Source organism: Tachypleus tridentatus, chromosome 8 (genome assembly GCF_004210375.1).
Source record: "Tachypleus tridentatus isolate NWPU-2018 chromosome 8, ASM421037v1, whole genome shotgun sequence".
Taxonomy (NCBI): Eukaryota; Metazoa; Arthropoda; class Merostomata; order Xiphosura; family Limulidae; genus Tachypleus; species Tachypleus tridentatus.
Window position 1 is genome coordinate 151,753,053 of NC_134832.1, and position 19,420 is coordinate 151,772,472.

The window sequence follows — 19,420 nt, forward strand, 5'->3', positions numbered from 1 at the left end:
CTGTTTACTTTTTATTCCAGGGATGAACATGAATCTAGATGTTAAGTTTATGTTTGGTGTCAGTCCTTTTCAAATGGCCCGGTATGGCTAAGCGCGTTAAGGTGTGCGACTCGTAATCTGAGGGTCGCGGGTTCGCATCCCCATCGCACCAAACATGCTCGCCATTTCAGTCGTGAGGGCGTTATAATGTTACGGTCAATCCCACTAATCGTTGGTAAAAGAGTAGCCCAAGAGTGGGCGGTAGGTGGTGATGACAAGCTGCCTTCCCTCTAGTCTTACACTGCTAAATTAGAGACGGCTAGCACAGATAGCCCTCGAGTAGCTTTGTGCGAAATTCAAAAACAAACAAACAAACAAACTTTTTCAAATATCTGATAGAAGTACACTAATATTTTCTTTACTTTTATGTATAGTGCAAGTAATTGAGCTATTTTTTGTTTTGTAGAGTGTTTAAGTATGTTTCTTCTTGTCCATGTATTTTAAAGTTCTTAATTAATAGTTTCTATAACTACTTTAATAAGGAACTGGTTAATGTCAGTGAAATATTCAGTTAAGTGTTTAATTTCTGTACTGATGTTTTCTGTGGTGCATATAGTGTATTTTAAATTTAAGAAACCTTTTAGAATGCCTAACTTATGGTAGATTACATGATTAGCAAACCAGTTTATGTAATTTGCGTTGTATGTTATTTTATATGAATTTTAGTTGTGAAACCTTGGGGGGGGGGAGTCATGTGACGTTAAAGCTTAACAAATTTATCTTGTAATTGTCTTCATTTTCCACTGTGAAATGTATGTTTTTGCGTAGATTGTTTATGTGTTGAGACAACGGTAGGTCTTCAGATTTACAACGATAAAATCAGGGATTCGATTGCCCCAGTGAACACAGCAGAGGATAGCATGATGTCGCTTTGCTATAAGGAAACACACACACACTCTTCTTGACAAGTAAAGCCTCAAAATGCAGATTTGTGTACGGAAGTGGGTATGGCATGCTGTTCTATGTGATGTAAAAAAAGAGTGGCTAAAGTTATTGACAATGTATTTCCCATGACAACTCAGTGTAACTGAACGAAGCACGAATTTTTGTATTAAAAGCAAATAAATGTAGCTAGTTGTAAAAGTTTGATCTGGTGTTCCTGTTTTATGTTGATTTTCTTCTAGGAATCTTGTGAAATAATTTTTGCTGTAAGTTGTATTGCTTGATGACAAGGCGTTTGTGGAAACAGTTTTATGACATCAAAGCTGGATATAAAGAAGTTGCTCTCTAAACTATGCAAATGTTGTAGTGATTTTTAACTGGGTGCTTATTTTGGAAGCATAAGGTTCTAAAATCAAGTTAAAATATTTAGCAAGGTTGTAGTTTAAAAAAGTTATAAGAAGAAGTAACTGAGCGTAAGATTATTGATTTTTTATGGATTTTCGACAAAGGGTAGATATTTGGTGTTCTTGGTTTGTTTGTTTCGTTTTGAATATTGTACAAAGATGCACGAGGGTTATCTGCACTAGCCGTTCATAATTTAGCAGTGTAAGACTAAAGTAAATGCAACTAGTTATCACCATCCACCGCTATCTCTTGGGCTACTCTTTTACCAATGACTGCAATATTGTAACGCCTCCACGACTGGGAAGACGGGTATGTTTGGTGTGAAGGGGATTCGAACTCATGACTCTCAGATAACGAGTCGAGTGGCAGGCCGATATCATGTGTTTTGCTTTGTGATTAATTCTATAAATAATAAATACAAATTATTCATAAAATCTGTTTGTGTTTTTGTATGAGTGGTTTGTATGAAAATAAAAGTTTAAAATTAATAGTTTTATTTTAATGGTTTTTTGGGTGGGTTTTTTTCTGATTTTTTGTTGTATGTTGGACTAATGTCAATATTTGATTGAATAGACTCAGACATATTATTCAACATATCTACCATTAAGGAATCATACTATTCGGTTGTTAAAATATCGATCCTTCATTGGCTCTTTGAATAACAATGTCTTCTTTTTCTCCTAAAAAGTTTCAGACCTTTTCTTTCTTCTAATGTGAATTTTTGTTTTATAGGCTTCTTTTTCTTTAGTATTTTTTAAGTTTTTACACGAAATTCATCTTGGAAGTTTCTTGATGGATGTGTTTTTGGTTTGGTAGACAATTACTCATAAAATTTATGTGTTGGTATTTACATGACTAAGTAATTACAGTAAATTCAGAATATAAATACATTGTTAGATTTTGAATGTTGGTTTAAATATCAAAACATTCTTTGCTGTTGAAAACTTGATAATGATCGTACCAGTGATCAAAACGTCATATGTTTTCTAACACGAATCTTACATACTGTTAAGACGCTCGGCTCGTAATCCGAGAATCGCGGGTTCGAATTCCCGTCACACCAAACATGCTCGTCCTTTAAACCGTGGGGGGTGTTATAAAGTTACGGTCAATCCTACTATTAGTTGGTAAAGAGTAGCCCAAGAGTTGGCGGTGGGTGGTGATGACTAGCTGCCTTCTCTCTGGTTTACACTACTAAATTAAGAGCGGCTAACGCAGATAGCCCTCGAGTAGCTTTGTGCGAAATTAAAAAAAACCAACATAAACCAGATATAAAACATATTAGAAGCTATAGTATGAAAACTATAAAGATCAGTTTGAGGTCACGAACTCGGTCGATTCAACTGAGCCCGTAGAGAGCGAAATATCTATGAATTTAAAGAGTATTATTACAGTTTAGCTCAATATGACAATCTTTGTAAGAACAACTTTTAGGTTTGAGCGTCATGAGTGTGTGTGTGTGTGTTTTCTTATAGCAAAGCCACATCAGGCTATCTGCTAAGCCCACCGAAGGGAATCGAACCCCTAATTTTAGCATTATGAGCGTGTCTATAACATGTTTTGATTATGATTCCAAGGATTTATGATTTATCAACAATTACGGTAAAACGTGCTCCACACCTGGGGATTTGGGCATACTGTGAAAATGACGATTATATCCAAGTATTCAATCAGATAAAAGTAATCAAACACTTGGCAGTGGTTGCTGTTGACTATCTGCCTTACTTCTAGTTCAATCTTAGGAGCATCTGTGTGTAGATTGTCCTTACACAACTTTGCGCCAAATTCTGAAGCAGACAAACAAATCAGAAAACCAGGACAACTTAAATATTAGTGTATAAATTTAACTTTTGAAAGTTCAACGTATATCACATAAATGTGATTGTTTGGGAATTCAAGATTTTAAATTTCGCTTGATTTGAATAATTCTATCTATATCTATACATAACCATAACTTGTACAAGTGAACACCTTTGCCTTGTAGCAATGTATGACATCTTCTGTCCTCTTGCAGACTCATCAGGTTGACAGGTCCAGCGGAATAACTTCTGTGTGCTCTTTTCTTGATATTCACGACCTTGGAGGTTCTAAACTGTAATGCACATATCCCTGTTCTGTTAGATTGTTCAGTTGTGCATGAAAGGATTGCCCTTTGTCATTTGTCTTTTTGTTTCTTAATTTTGCAGAGGTCAGATGTTTTCCTTCCAAACATTATAATCCCAAAGTAATCAGTTTAGTCTGATAAGCATTCGTTTTTATGTACAGAAAAACTATCCAAATCTTTTTTGAGAGTTGAGAATTGTAATATACATTTTGTTGTTAGCCAAAGTGTTTGTAAATTTCATTATATCTTACACCTAGACATCATGTTTCATTTTATTACATTTATCACTGGCATTTTAAGTTCTCCTATTTTTTGTTGGTTATCATGAAAGACTTTATGCACCAAATTAAATTCTCAAAGCTCTAATAATCCACCAATATTGTATTATTGTTTCATAAGATGATCTATACATAACTTGTTCTTCACATAACTTGCTCCATAGCAGGAACCATGGAGAATACTCAAGTATAGCAGGTTTTCTGTATCTTCTTGGTTTCTAAGCTAAAAATATAGCAGGTAAAGAGAATGAACGTTAAATTGGATTTCTAGAGATTCCAAATGGAGACTCTCATTGTTTGATATTTGAGCCAAAAAAAAAGAACGATGTAAATTTATCTTTTCTTTTTAAATCTGGGGGATGAAAACATACCAGCTTGGTGCATGTTTAATATGGAACTTGCTGGACTTGTTTAGTAATAAACGAAAAAGGGCTGAGGGAACATACAGAGGTAATGAAGAAAAGACCAATCACTGTACGAAAAAGTTGATAATGAATTATAATGTCGAATAGCATAGTTTAACCAATCACTGTATGAAAAAGTTGAGAATAAATTATAATGTCGAAAAGCATAGTTTAACCAATCACTGTATGAAAAAGTTGAGAATAAATTATAATGTCGAAAAGCATAGTTTAACCAATCACTGTATGAAAAAGTTGAGATGAATTATAATGTCGAATAGCATAGTTTAACGCTAATGTGATAGGAGTTAAATTCATCTGTAAGTCAAGTACGTATTGCGAAACATAGGTTATATTTTCTAATGATGTGTTCGATTCAATGTGGTAGCAGCCTCCATGAATAGCAGAGATGAAGATTGACGAATTCTTGGTGGAGTCTGACTACTGAGCACTTTTTCATCTTGAAGATTTGAAGGATAACTATTTAGCGTCTTCCTACATGGAAGCCATCAACTATCAATGAATAAATTTTACTCCATGTAAGAATACTTAACGTTTGAGCTACGGATGGCTAAGGAAGTGGATAAGGAAGGAAACGGTACCTAAGAATCGATGTGTTTTGATAAATCATTAACTGTATGTGTTAACACTTCGTTCTGTTTATTATCTAACAAGTGTAAAAAGTGCTTTTGAAAGTATATCATTTGGTGTGAGAAATTAGAATGACAATAAAGGTTAATTATGAGCGACATAAAGCCTGTAAAGTGAAACAGAACAGAAACTATTTTAATGATAACTCATAAAATGATAAGTCAAACATAAAATGTAAAAGAACTACATTCCAAATAGGAATTCTGAAACTGCAGCAGAAACACGAATAAGAAAGAATATAAACTGAAGGTAAAAGAGCTTGAAAGAAAAATTAAAATGTGTGATCAGAAGCACAGTCAATAGTTTACATAGTAATTTTAGTAAAATATTAAATAAATATTAAGAACATAGTGCACCGCATTGTGGATAAATACTTCGCTTGTGCAACGTGCTTTCATAAAGTTGTAAAGAGAATTCAGGAAAATGTTATAAAGTTCAAACTAAATCAATTGATTTTGAGGCTTAGAGAATGAAGAGCATGGCGTTACGAAGAAATATACTTGAGCAGGTTCCAGCAACGTGAGAAATTAGAAAGCCAAGTAAGTACTATGATAAAAGGCAGTACAGAATGCTCCAATGTACTGGGATGACTAACAAAAAGTCTCCCTGTGTCATCATATTTATTCAGTACCTACCACTGCAGGGTAATTACAGGTTGAGCAAGCGTATCACTTGGAACTAGAAAGTGTATATGGAGTAGTTAAGTTACAATAGTTGTTTGAACACTAATTTTATTCGATAACATCCTGTATTACTGCAACCTATGCAAGCATTTCTCCATCCTATAAAAAATATTTTGTAATAATAAAAACGTTCAAAGTATATAAATGCCTGTTTAAGTTTATTTTTCAAATGAAAGGATAAAACAACGAAATGCATGATGTGCATAATGTATTTTGCTATTGACTAATAAGCAACATCTGAGCGATTACCAGTTATTGAATTTTACTTTTTAAAAGTAATTTTGAGATTGCTCATGAAGTGGTAAGAGATTTACAGAAGATGAATTTCAAAAACCATTAATTAATTTCAATGATGATATGCAATATCCACTCAGTTATTCTATTTAAAGGTGCCTGAAAGGTCATAGTTTAAAGAATATCAAGTAAGTTGATAATTTTCCAATAAACTAGGATCGTTAAGGATTGTTTATACAATTTCAAGATGCTCAGGCATTGGAATATTAGCCTTGCACTTGTTGTGATGTGTATTTTACTATAATTCTATATATGTGAGTCAGTGATACGTCTGTAGACTTACAATCCCAAAATTCTGAATTCAATTCTGAGACTGAGTAGCTTCAATCTAGAGATAAGCTATGAGATACAGCAACCGAAAGTTTATTTGATTAAATAACAAAAATTATTATTTTTTAAATCTTAGAAGGAAAAGTTTCAATATAACTATTTAAATATGCTATACTTCCAATCGTTTCTACTCAAACTTTTGCCAGTAAAAGACAACAGAAGGTTGAAGTGCAAAGTTTGCATTCCAATTTCGAACTTAGTTTTTAATCTGCTGGAAATATCAGTTTCAATTATAATAATTTCTGGTTAAAAAACTGAATATTCATTCACTTTGCCAGTAACTTATTTGTTTGTGTTTTCTATTCTTTATTCCCACATCATTCTCTCATCACGACTATTTTATTCCTTTAAGTCAAACTTTCGTATAGCGTAAGATTACATTTCACTCTCTAATATAAAATTTGAAATACATAAATATTTATTCACATCATCATCATTTACCATTAGATTCCATCAAGGATCATAGGGCCGCAATCGCTTGCGGATTCTTCAACAAGTATTTTAAGTGAGTAGGTTGTTAGCTACTGGGAGGGCGAGCATGTTTGGCGCGACGCGGGCGCGAACCCGAGAATTACGAGTCGCACGCCTTACACGCTAGGCCATGCCGGGCCAAATATTTATTATAGACTTAATATGTTTGATAAGTTTTGTTTGTTTGTTGTAAAACGCAAAGCTACATGATTGACTACACGTTCTTTGCTCTTTCTGGTTATCAAAACTCAATTTTGGTTGTATAAGCCCTCATACAAAAAAACGGTGCCACAAGTAGCTTGTTTTTGTTTTTTTAGAATTTCGCGCAAAGCTACTTGACAGCTATCTGTGCTAGCCGTTCCTAATTTTGCAGTGTAAGACTAAAGGGAAGGCAGCTAGTCATCACCACCCACCGCCAACTGTTGGGCTACTCTTTTACCAACGAATAGTGGGATTGACCGTTATAACGCCCCCACGGCTGATGTATCTTTATTACAAATTTCAAAAAGTTGTATTCAGTTAATTTATTTTTAATGTAACTATGCTTTAAGGGAGCAATAATAACAGACAATATTAACAGTCGTACAATATGACTAGATTTTTAGCTCTAAAATCGCAACTTAGTAATAGAGAAAGTTTAATGTTGATTGTTAAATAAAATATAATGAAAAATAAATTGACGGTTCTAAATTTTGTTATGGTTTGGATGAAAAGTCTTCCCAAGGCAGGGCTACTTTTATTTCGAACTTTTCAATTTTGACCTTGATTTATCATATTCATAATACCTCAGACACTGTCTGCAATTAATAAAAACACCAATAAATATTCTTCGGTTATTTTTTAGGACTTTGATTAATTGAGACTTGATTAATCATATTGAACTCTGTCAAACACTGAATGATTTCATTGTTAAGACAGCGAGAAGATAAGTAATTTCTGCTTCGCGGTTTTGTTGTGTTTTTTATTGTTGTTGTTGTTGTTTTTTGTCTTCATTTCATTATACTGTAACGTATTTAGATTAAAATCTTGACCCAAATGAGAAAAACTCATTTTCAAATGAAAAATTTTCTGCAACAGGAAAACCGATTACCGCAAAGCTTTAATGTTAAATTTATCGCTGAAATCAATCTTAATATTTTTTGTCATCTATGGGATAAAGTAGTGACCAAAACAGCCACTGATTTTTGTGATTCCGGATTTTGGATTAAAAATCTATGCTAGCAGTATTGATTATTATAATATAGCGCCTTAAAAAAATAATAATAAAAGGTGCACTATAGTCTCATACTCAGTCCCATTAGTTAGTCAGTTAGTTATCACCATTAGATTCCATCTAGGAACATAGGGCCGCAATCGCTTGCGAATTCTTTAACAAGTATTTAAGTGGGTAGGTTGTCAGCCCACTGCACCGAGCCGTCCCTAATTTAGCAGTGTAAGACTAGAGGGAAGGCAGCTAGTCATCACCACCCACCGCCAACTCTTGGGCTACTCTTTTACCAATAGTGTCTCAGTACCATAAACTTCAAATATTCATTCTCCTATTGTCTATATACCGATTCGAAGTTCTCACACAAGCTTTATATTGCTTTTATATTCGTTTCTTAAGCACAATGATAATGCAAATTTTACCTATTACCCATTTATTAAATTTCCCAAAATTATGAAGTACGTTTCGATTAAGATATATGAATCTTCAATTTTATATTAAGCAAAAAAGTAAAATGTGGAAAACGTTAGCGGTTCAACAACAAAAAAGTAGCAATCATCGAAATTGCTGTTCCATAGGGCAAAAGGCACCTTAAACAACAGCAATGAAATGAAATAAAAAGATGAATTATATATTTCGTATTTTTATTTTAACTAATACTCTTATATGCTACCATAATGTTTCTTTATTTATATAACATATTTGACGTATGATCCGTAAAACGTTTGGTATCTCATTTTGAATCTTCCGACCACCTTAGTAACTAATTGCGTTGCTATGTACACAAGTCCTTTTCTCTAATTGAATAAGCAAAAAAATTAGTTTTCTGTTTTTTTGTCATTCATGTTGATGTTTCAGTATTAAATAAACAGAGTACCTATGGGAGGGGTGAGGATACTTGATTTTTATATTATTTGTGTAATTCGAGAGGAAAAATATTATGAATAGAACCAAGTAACGCTTGTGTTTTTTCATGCTTACACTGGCGTTAACTGTTAAACTTAAAGGTGTTTTAATTCAAGTGTTTGTTTTATAGAATAAGACTAATAAAAAAGCAAGGTTAAAACATTCAAATAATTTAAAAAGACAATTAACCTAATCATTCAAAGTCTACATCAAACGTTTTAGTAGACAAACCACCTTTTGTTACAATTAGAAGCTTATGAAATGTTTTCCTAAAGATTTGGTGTTATTTTAAAATATTGAATACGTTTATGAATATTAAAAGCTACTTAGAGCTGTTTTTTTTATTAAAGAAGTGAACTCCATTTATAGAATGTTCTCTCCCAAACTGTTCAAGTGTCACTTGTTCTCTGATTTATGATATAATAATCGAATCTAATGTAACAATACTCATTTAATTACATTGATATAGTTTAGCCAAAGTAACACAATAATAATTTTCTATTAAAGTTTCAAATGGATAAATTATAATAATGAATGTTTGAATATTTATTAGGATACAAAAAATTCCAAAATAAACTGTAAATTATACATTTCTTAAATTATGAATTTGTCGTTTTGTGATTCATATGTTAGTATTAGCCAACTTTTGTCATATTTTCATCATTATAAGTAAGGTGTAAATAACTGTAGTTATTTTTGGTGTCTTTACTTTTAATTCTGTTAATTTATTATAACATTTTGGGAAGCCTTTATTTTTTTTACTTAGTTAGAAATTAACACCTTTTGTTTATGTTTAAATGAACAAAACAAATTAACCCAAATAATTGAATTGTAAGAACTAAGTAGAAAGTTCCACAATTCAATGCAAACACTTACAAATTATGTAGCCTTTATATATTAAAATAGAAAAGTCTCTTAAAATATCTATAGCAAATATCCTTATTTTTTATCTGTCTCATTTTCATGTGTACAGTACAATAATATTACAAGTTACACGGGTAACTTAACAGACACTACTTTGTCTATTCCTATTTTTCACTAATTTATATGTATATATATATAGTCTAACTTTTTATTTCTTGAACTTAGTGTCACAGTCTAGCCTATTGCTTTTGTCAACACTATGTTACGGGCCTGTAGAAACAGGCATGGGTCACCATCATCATACTTTTACCAAGATTACTGTTTTACACTTAAAGCTATTGGTTTTAGCATTTTCACTCAAAGCATTTGAGGTTACTTCCCTAACTTCCAAAAATATACCTCTGTCAGGAAAACACTGTAATGGTAATACTGGTTAGTCAAACCTGTAACATGTAATTATAAAGAATAATCAATGAATATTTGTAACATGGAACACAACAATAACTCTTTTTATATATTATAGCAGTAGAGCTGAGCAGTTAATGGCCCCTTTATATCAATCAATTAATACAATGTTCCTGAAATCACAGTACATATAGGAAAAAGAAAAAGTAAATCTTTGCAACAGTTGGTAAGTTTAATGGCAGTGGGGATTAAACCTCAAATCATGAGCCCTCATGTAAATCACCAAAATTAAATAAAATGCTGTAAGATTTGACAAAAAAACTTTCAACTTTGCTCTATTATTTCCTGTCAACTTGCCTAAAATCTTCATCTCGTGGATACATAAATCCTAAATGATATGATTTTAATGCTATGATGTAAGTCACAATTGTTCAGGGGTCAGTGTCAGAGCATTAGTAGTCCATGGTTCAAGACATAATTAAAGCAGATTTCTTAGAATCATAATACATTGTAAGTTAAATGAGTAATACTTATGTTTTGTTTTTGTATGTCCACATCAGTAAGATCTGTTGGTGTAGTCATCTCTACACCAACATTTTATCAACATTTGGAAGGAATGTTTAAACATTAAAATTTTTGTAAGAATATCAATAACATTAAAAGGTTACAAGTTTTAAAAAATTGTTGTACTATATCATAAATAAGACAATTTTTTTTCAGAATCATAATTTATATATTAATTATATTAGACTTGTGAATATTAGTTATTTATGTAGATGTATTTTTGAATTTAAAATAATCAAATATAATAAATTGTTTCATCAGGGAAGTGAATTGGTTTCAACTGCTGACAAAGTTGGTGAGCCGATAGATGATGATAAATTCCAGGTTCTGGAAGAAGAATTCCAAAAGGTTTGATTCTAATTTACTAAATAATATTATAAAATAATTCCACAAAATAATTTTGAGTGAATAATTAAAGGACCTACAGAATTATTTAAAAAAGGTTTTTCCTCCTTATTGAAGTACCAATATGTAAAAGTTTCTGTGTTGACTTTGTAACACGTTTCTTGGAGTGAAACATGAAGCATTAAAAACATAGTTCATTACAAAATAACTAAGTTAATCAGGCCATAGCAGACTACAAATGTGTTTAAATTACATGGCTACTCATACCTTATTACCAAACCTAATTAATATGTTTTATCTAAGGATAGCTCACATAATTCTAAACTATGAACTTTCATGTTCTCTAAGCTAGTTTTGTAACAATTCTAACCGTCATATTACAATCTTATCTATAAACCTCACTCAGTATTATTAATTTATGGACCCAAAACACACTTACTTAAACTGTATGTTACACAAAAATTTACTATTTCTATTGGTGAAAATATTAACATCTAATCATAAAAATTATTCATAAATAATTATTTAGAGAAATTAAATAGCAACCTTTAAAAATCAAGTTTACAAACAAAAAATAATAAACATGTGAAACTTCCTTATCCATAATAATTCCATAGGTTCAATTGGAGGTCAGCTGTAATATCCTTACTTCTGATAAGAGAGTTTACCAGAATGCTTCAAAACTTATACCAGTTGTTAATGCTTAGAATAGACTTATTTCATAAATCATCCAGCAGTATGTTTCATATTCAAATAATAAGTTCTTATATCAAAATGAATGCATGCACCTTCATCACACTATTTTATTTTTGGTGTATTTTTTGTAATTTGGAAGAAAATTTCCATAAAATTTTGGCATATATCAACTCATTTTCTTTTTTTTCCTTTTTTTTTTGCTTTTATATAATCATAAAATGGGACTGTATTTTGATATTTTGTAGTTTAAAGTGTTTAGAAACATTAGTTGATTGATTGTATTGGAATTAAGCACAAGAGTTACACAATGTGCAATTTGTGCTCTGCCCACCATGAGTATCAAAACCCAGTTTCTAGCAGTGTGAGTCTAAAGATATACTGCTATACCACTGGGGAACAGAAATATTAGTAATGCATGACTGCATCATGTATAATAGTCAATAATTTGTGTATTGCTATGCAGATTCTATAAGGTAATGAAGTTCTTGTACTTTACATTATTAAACTGATTTATCTTTCATTTGCTTTGACATGCAGGTATAAACATTTTCTAGTAAAGTTTTAAAATGAGAATTTCCATTGGCAGGTTCTCAAAAACATAGCAGGAGATAAAAAACTTGATAAGTTTCGAAGTGAATATGAAAAACTTCATGAAGCTTTATATAAATCTCATGAAAATGAAAAACGCTTGATGCAGAAGTGTCGGGAATTCAATGCAGAAATTGCTGCCAATGGTTCCAAAGTTGCTGCAGCTTTAAAGCTGTCAGAAGACGATAAAATGACCATAGAATCCTTGAAGAAGGTAAGTTATGCATATTTTTGGTATAAATTATGCTTAATTTTACATAGTTTAATGTACCCTTTATATATCTTGGGTATTTATACCTTGCACTTTTTCCAAGACATTACATCTTTGATACAGCCCCAAAAACTGTCAAACTTCAGATAATATTAGGCTGTCAATACTCAACTCTTATGGCTTTTATAGACAATTTGTTTTACTCAGAGCCTCATATGCCTCCTTCATTCTATTTCCCATTCTTCATTCTCCCAACTCTTACCCATTCTTTCCAATCAGGGTATTTCTAATTGTCTTATTCCTTGGCAATGTAAAATCTATCGCCACCACTACCAATGGCTACCGTATGGGTTCAGGTCTGGTGAGAGCTCAACTGTTTGATTTTCTTCCTCACTGGTGTCCCTTCATTAAAGTTCAGTCTATGATAAAGATTCTGTCAGAAGGATTTGTTATCCACTTTCTTACTCTATTTCTTGTTTTGTTTTGACCCATTTCCTTTCCTCCTCTTTGAGAACCTGTAATCTTCCAACATCTGTCACAGATGATTAGAGACTTACTATCACAGCAAACTATCAAACCAGTCCACCATGCTTTTTTATTCCTGTTCTTTTATTGTCCCCAAGAAAACCATGGATCGGTAACCAATAATCATTTTATCTCATCTCAACCCCTTCATTGAAGTCCCCAAGTTCACCATGCAGTCTTTTCTCACCCTAAGATGGGTGTTTTCCTCAAGGTTGTGGATGATGAAAATAGATGCTGCAATACTTACCTCCACATTCTGATAGCACATCAGTCTGTACCTTATCTTCAATTTGCCCATCTTGGAGTGGTTTACCAACTTTGTGCCTTCCTCTTCAGACTCAGCTCATTATGTATTTTATCACATCATATTAGTACTCTGGGGATGTGATTTCACTATTACATGGGCAGTTGGTTCCTTCAGACTCATTCAAGGAGGAATTAGCTTCTCATACTCACTGACTCCTTTTTAGAGTGGCTCAGGTGGACTGATTGATCAAATTGGAAAAGTCATTTCTTCCACCCACTCAAACTTTTGTCAATTTGTGGGTATTTTTGACACCAACATGGGTTGTGCTCTGCATTTTCCTTCACATCTTCATTCCATGGAATTTTAGTTCACCATGCTCTCTCAGTCCAGTCAGGAAGTGCTCATGATTTTCTGTTACTTTGGGGATATGAACGTCTATGATCTCACTGGTGTCTCTCAGCTATGCCCATATGAGATCCCTGCAATGGGCACTACATGAATGATTAAACCTTATTTGGAATTCTCTGTCATCCACCTTTTCCCTTGTGAGACAATCTGCTATGGGTGAATGGACAAGACCCATACATTGGCAGACATGTCATCTCCTCCACCACATCCAGATCTCCATCTTTTCATGGATATTTTCCTTCAAGACTGGGGAGCATGGGCCAATGACAAGGAAGCTTTGGGCCATTGGTCTATGAATAAAACAGTCTTGTATATCAAAATTCTTGAACTTCTTGTGTTGCATTGAGTGTTACATCACTTCCTTCTTCTCACCTGTCATTGTCTTGTGATGATTCATTCAGTGTTAGCACATATCAACCACCAAAGGGCCACCCAATGATATCTGTGATTTTGAATGCTGGATCCAATTGTTTCAAGTGATTTCTCTTCTCCACTCTACTCCTTGTCAAATAGTCATATAGTTCGCATGTGGAGTCACCTTCTTGTTAGCTAGTTCCTCTCTATCCCATACCTTCTGCTTTTCCCTGATATTATAGGATTTTTACTTCCCTTGTTCTTATAATGCTCATTCAGTCCTTCCACATTTGGAAGTCTCTAAGGCATCCTCACCTTCTGGATTGGGACATTACTGTAGTCCTCCATACAATCACTTTACTTCCGTTCATACCACTTTTCTTGTGCTCCTTGTTTTATGTGTCTCTTAAGACATATTTCATTCTTCTCCTGGCTTGTGAATGTTGATAATTAGACCTGTTTGCTTGATATTTCATGTACCCTTTATCACACTGTCTATATTCTTCTTTATCTCATTTGTTCCTTTATCCCTAAGAACTTGGCTGCTTGGAAGGGATGTTTATCCTTTTACTTGTTTCCATTCCTTCAGTTTCCTGTCTTTATCATAGACCAGATTTGGACAGGCTTCTGTGTAGTGTCAAAGTCCTTTGTTGTTATACAGCATGCACTTTTTGGTTTTGAGGTATGTGCAACAGATTTTTTATCCCCTGGCTATCCTCCTCATATCATAATCTTTCACTGTCTACCCATATGAACTATGTCCACCTGTTCGTTTGTTTAACCTACTTTCTCCTGTCTTCTTTACCTTGTACCTTATTCCATGTTTCATTCAATTAGGTCCAACATCTCACGTTTTCCCTCACTTCTCATTTCCATTGTCCCATATGGACCACTCCCAGTACTTTCATCTCTCACTATCTTCATCTTATCATACTGTCCTTTATGTTAGGATTTCATCTACCACCTGTGACTGTTATCCAGACTTCAGTCCAACTTTTAAGTTTTCTTCATTTCCTTTTTTCATAGGCTTTTTACCCCCATGTTATTACATGGATCCCACTCTGTCATGAGTGGTGCCTAACCAGGTATTCTTAAAATTTAAATCTGGTTTTCATTTACACAAACATTGGAATTGGGCTATCACCTTACTGATTGACCTGACCTCCAGATATATATTCCATACACACAGGAGTTTAGCCATTGTCTTCCTGGTGGATATGGCCTAGAAGTACCATTTACACAAACACAGGAGTTGAGCCTTCATCTTACTTGATTACATGGCCTCCTGATACCATTTCAATAAACACTGGAGTTGATCTGTGGAAATTGCAGTTCACCCTTTGATTGGGAGACTTCATCCTACCTTTGCATGGAAGTAAGTTCCCAGCATTGAGGGTTGGATTAGAGTAAACAGATCATTATAAACCCTCACAATGGTCGATTCCATGCAACACACATCCTTTTGTTGCCTGATATCAATTCCTAACTTGATAGACTAGAGTTGATCCTCAAATCATACTCAGTGTGGGTTTTAATCACCAATTCTTGGGATTGGGTGAAGATGGTGTGTTCCTTATCCTACCTTTGCCTGGTTGTCATTACCCTGCAAGGAGGTTTTGGATGTAGTTGGCATACTGAGTATGGTTCGACGTGCTCCACCACTCTACAAGTTTCTAACTTCTTCCTTATGTATACGTGGCTCAGAAGTGATGTGGTCCTTTCTTCTAATATTTGGATCTATATCTCTCATTTTCAGAAGTATCCTTTGCTATGCTTGTACTTCTTTCATTCCTTTGTATCATTCTCTCTTCTTTCTCAATGAGGAATTCTGGCTTATCCTGTGAGAGAAGCTAAGTAACATATTGGAAGTTATACTTTTCCTACACTGAAAATGTATTCCCAACAGGTACTTACCTCTATGCACAATTTTCATCCTTTCTCCCCATTTGTCTGGTGCTCACATCTGCTAAACTTTAAAGTGAAAATTTGTTACAGGAGTGTAGAAGGAATTACGTGCATTACATCAGCATTTTGTGCTACTATTGTTTAAGAGATGACACATGATTTATGTGAGAGACCTGTTGGAGTAGAGTAATTCGAAAAGAGTGGGAGCAGAAGGCTTGAGGCATGTGTAAAGACATTTTTCACACCTAGAGGCCAGCACTGAATGAAAATAGCCAATCTTGAAAGAAGAGATAAACACATATCAGAGGTATATTTTCAGTGTAAGAAAATAATAATTTTTTTCATGTTTCTTACTTGTTTTAAATAGTTTTAATCTGTATCTCATTCACTCTGGTATTATTTAAGTTTCTGCCCAGCTACAGAATTAAGTTTTCCATGCTTTTATTTCTTTAAAAGCACAATTCTGTTTGGTTTTATTTGCATTATGAATTCTGAAGTACAAGTTATCACATGTGAGATTGTACCTTCTACCTTTATATTTACTTAGGCTTCAGGTGGGGGAACTCAACTTTAGAATTATTAACAATTATCTGACGAGAGATTGATCATTATGTGAGCAACCTCTTTCTCTTGTGTTGCCCAATTTTCTTCTGAACAAACTGAACCAGTTCAGGATGATAAAGAATTTGACAGCATCTTTCCTCCAACTGAATTTTACATGTCTTCTTATATTCATGTTGTTGGTTCTGTTAGGCTTAATATGTTTTTGTTTGGACATGATTTCCCAGATATTTTCTGTTTTATCCTTCTCCCAAATCATTTATAATCCTCTATTTTCATTTCACATGATATTTCTTCCTCTCAGTAATTTGTGTTTTCACTATAACCTTATATTTAGGTTCATGCTGAGTTTTTCTTGTTTCTCAGTTGTATGAGAGAATTGGCATGCTTCACCTTCTAGAGACTTCAGATCAGTTTGCTTTAGTCTATCATTATGCAAATTTTCCATTTCTTGATTCTCAGTAACTGTTATCTATTTTACCTATTTAGGAAACTGACTTTAATTGTCCTGTTCTTTTGTCCCCAGACCAGTTTTCTCGTCTTTGTCTTATCCTCATGTCTATCACACAGTACTTGTCCACCATACATCTCTTCTCTAAGGTGACTTACTCAGATACTAAGGGTTTTTAAGTGGATGCATTTCCTCTAATTACATTCTTGTTAGCACATTTGTTAACTTCAGCTTTTTTCTTTACACACGTGATTCCTCTGTTGGCGGGAATTTTTTAGGAGAGATGTGGTTTTGTGCCATGTTGATTTGCCATTTACTTATCTTGAAGATCTTCAAAAGTACTACTTTTGGTTTGTTCTGCTCTCTGTTACCATACTACAGTGGCCAAAGTACAACCTTTGGTTTGTTCAGCTCTCTGTTACCACACTACAATGGCCAAAGTACTACCTTTGATTTGTTCAGCTCTCTGTTACCATACTACAGTGGCCAAAGTACAACCTTTGGTTTGTTCAGCTCTCTGTTACCATACTACAGTGGCCAAAGTACAACCTTTGGTTTGTTCAGCTCTCTGTTACGATACTACAGTGGCCAAAAAGTACTACCTTTGGTTTGTTCAGCTCACTATTACCATACTACAGTGGCCAAAGTACGACCTTTGGTTTGTTCAGCTCTCTGTTACCATACTACAGTGGCCAAAAAGTACTACCTTTGGTTTGTTCATCTCTCTATTACCATACTACAATGGCCAAAGTACTACCTTTGGTTTGTTCAGCTCTCTGTTACCATACTACAGTGGCCAAAGTACGACCTTTGGTTTGTTCAGCTATCTATTACCATACTACAGTGGCCAAAGTACGACCTTTGGTTTGTTCAGCTCTTTGTTACCATACTACAGTGGCCAAAAAGTACTACCTTTGGTTTGTTCAGCTTTCTGTTACCATACTACAGTGGCCAAAGTACAACCTTTGGTTTGTTCAGCTCTCTGTTACCATACTACAGTGGCCAAAGTACTACCTTTGGTTTGTTCAGCTCTCTGTTACCATACTACAGTGGCCAAAGTACAACCTTCGGTTTGTTCAGCTCTCTATTACCATACTACAGTGGCCAAAGTACTACCTTCAGTTTGTTCAGCTCTCTGTTACCATACTACAGTGGCCAAAGTAAAACCTTTGGTTTGTTCAGCTCTCTGTTACCATACTACAGTGGCCAAAGTACTACCTTTGGTTTGTTCAGCTCTCTGTTACCATATTACAGTGGCCAAAGTACAACCTTTGGTTTGTTCACCTCTCTGTTACCATACTACAGTGGCCAAAAAGTACGACCTTTGGTACAGTGGCCAAAGTACAACCTTTGGTTTTTTCAGCTCTCTGTTACCATACTACAGTGGCCAAAGTACGACCTTTGGTTTGTTCAGCTCTCTGTTACCATACTACAGTGGCCAAAAAGTACTAGCTTTGGTTTGTTCAGCTCTCTATTACCATACTACAGTGGCCAAAGTATGACCTTTGGTTTGTTCAGCTCTCTGTTACCATACTACAGTGGCCAAAGTACGACCTTTGGTTTGTTCAGCTCTCTATTACCATACTACAGTGGCCAAAGTACAACCTTTGGTTTGTTCAGCTCTCTATTACCATACTACAGTGGCCAAAGTACAACCTTTCGTATGTTCAGATCTCTGTCACCATACTACAGTGGCCAAAGTACTACCTTTGGTTTGTTCAGCTCTCTGTTACCATACTACAGTGGCCAAAGTACTACCTTTGGTTTGTTCAGCTCTCTGTTACCATACTACAGTGGCCAAAGTACTACCTTTGGTTTGTTCAGCTCTCTGTTACCATATTACAGTGGCCAAAGTACAACCTTTGGTTTGTTCACCTCTCTGTTACCATACTACAGTGGCCAAAAAGTACGACCTTTGGTAGTGGCCAGTGGCCAAAGTACAACCTTTGGTTTTTTCAGCTCTCTGTTACCATACTACAGTGGCCAAAGTACGACCTTTGGTTTGTTCAGCTCTCTGTTACCATACTACAGTGGCCAAAGTACGACCTTTGGTTTGTTCAGCTCTCTGTTACCATACTACAGTGGCCAAAAAGTACTAGCTTTGGTTTGTTCAGCTCTCTATTACCATACTACAGTGGCCAAAGTATGACCTTTGGTTTGTTCAGCTCTCTGTTACCATACTACAGTGGCCAAAGTACGACCTTTGGTTTGTTCAGCTCTCTATTACCATACTACAGTGGCCATAGTACAACCTTTGGTTTGTTCAGCTCTCTATTACCATACTACAGTGGCCAAAGTACAACCTTTCGTTTGTTCAGCTCTCTGTTACCATACTACAGTGGCCAAAGTACAACCTTTGGTTTGTTCAGCTCTCTGTTACCATACTACAGTGGCCAAAGTACTACCTTTGGTTTCTTCAGCTCTCTGTTACCATACTACAGTGGCCAAAGTACAACCTTTGGTTTGTTCAGCTCTCTATTACCATACTACAGTGGCCAAAGTACTACCTTTGGTTTGTTCAGCTCTCTGTTACCATACTACAGTGGCCAAAGTACTACCTTTGGTTTGTTCAGCTCTCTATTACCATACTACAGTGGCCAAAGTACTACCTTTGGTTTGTTCAGCTCTCTGTTACCATACTACAG

General features: G+C 34.5%; 1 protein-coding gene across 1 annotated transcript in view; it reads left to right on the forward strand.

Annotated features, from left to right (window-relative positions):
- The first annotated feature begins 8,524 nt into the window (after positions 1 to 8,524).
- LOC143223751 (cilia- and flagella-associated protein 58-like) overlaps positions 8,525 to 19,420 on the forward strand; it is a 100,358-nt gene continuing 89,462 nt past the window's right edge. Inside the window, exons 1-3 of the mRNA XM_076452141.1 lie at positions 8,525 to 8,633; positions 10,746 to 10,832; positions 12,112 to 12,327. Of these exons, the coding sequence (XP_076308256.1) occupies positions 8,625 to 8,633; positions 10,746 to 10,832; positions 12,112 to 12,327 (312 nt within the window). The 5' untranslated portion in view covers positions 8,525 to 8,624. The remainder of the gene's footprint in view (positions 8,634 to 10,745; positions 10,833 to 12,111; positions 12,328 to 19,420) is intronic.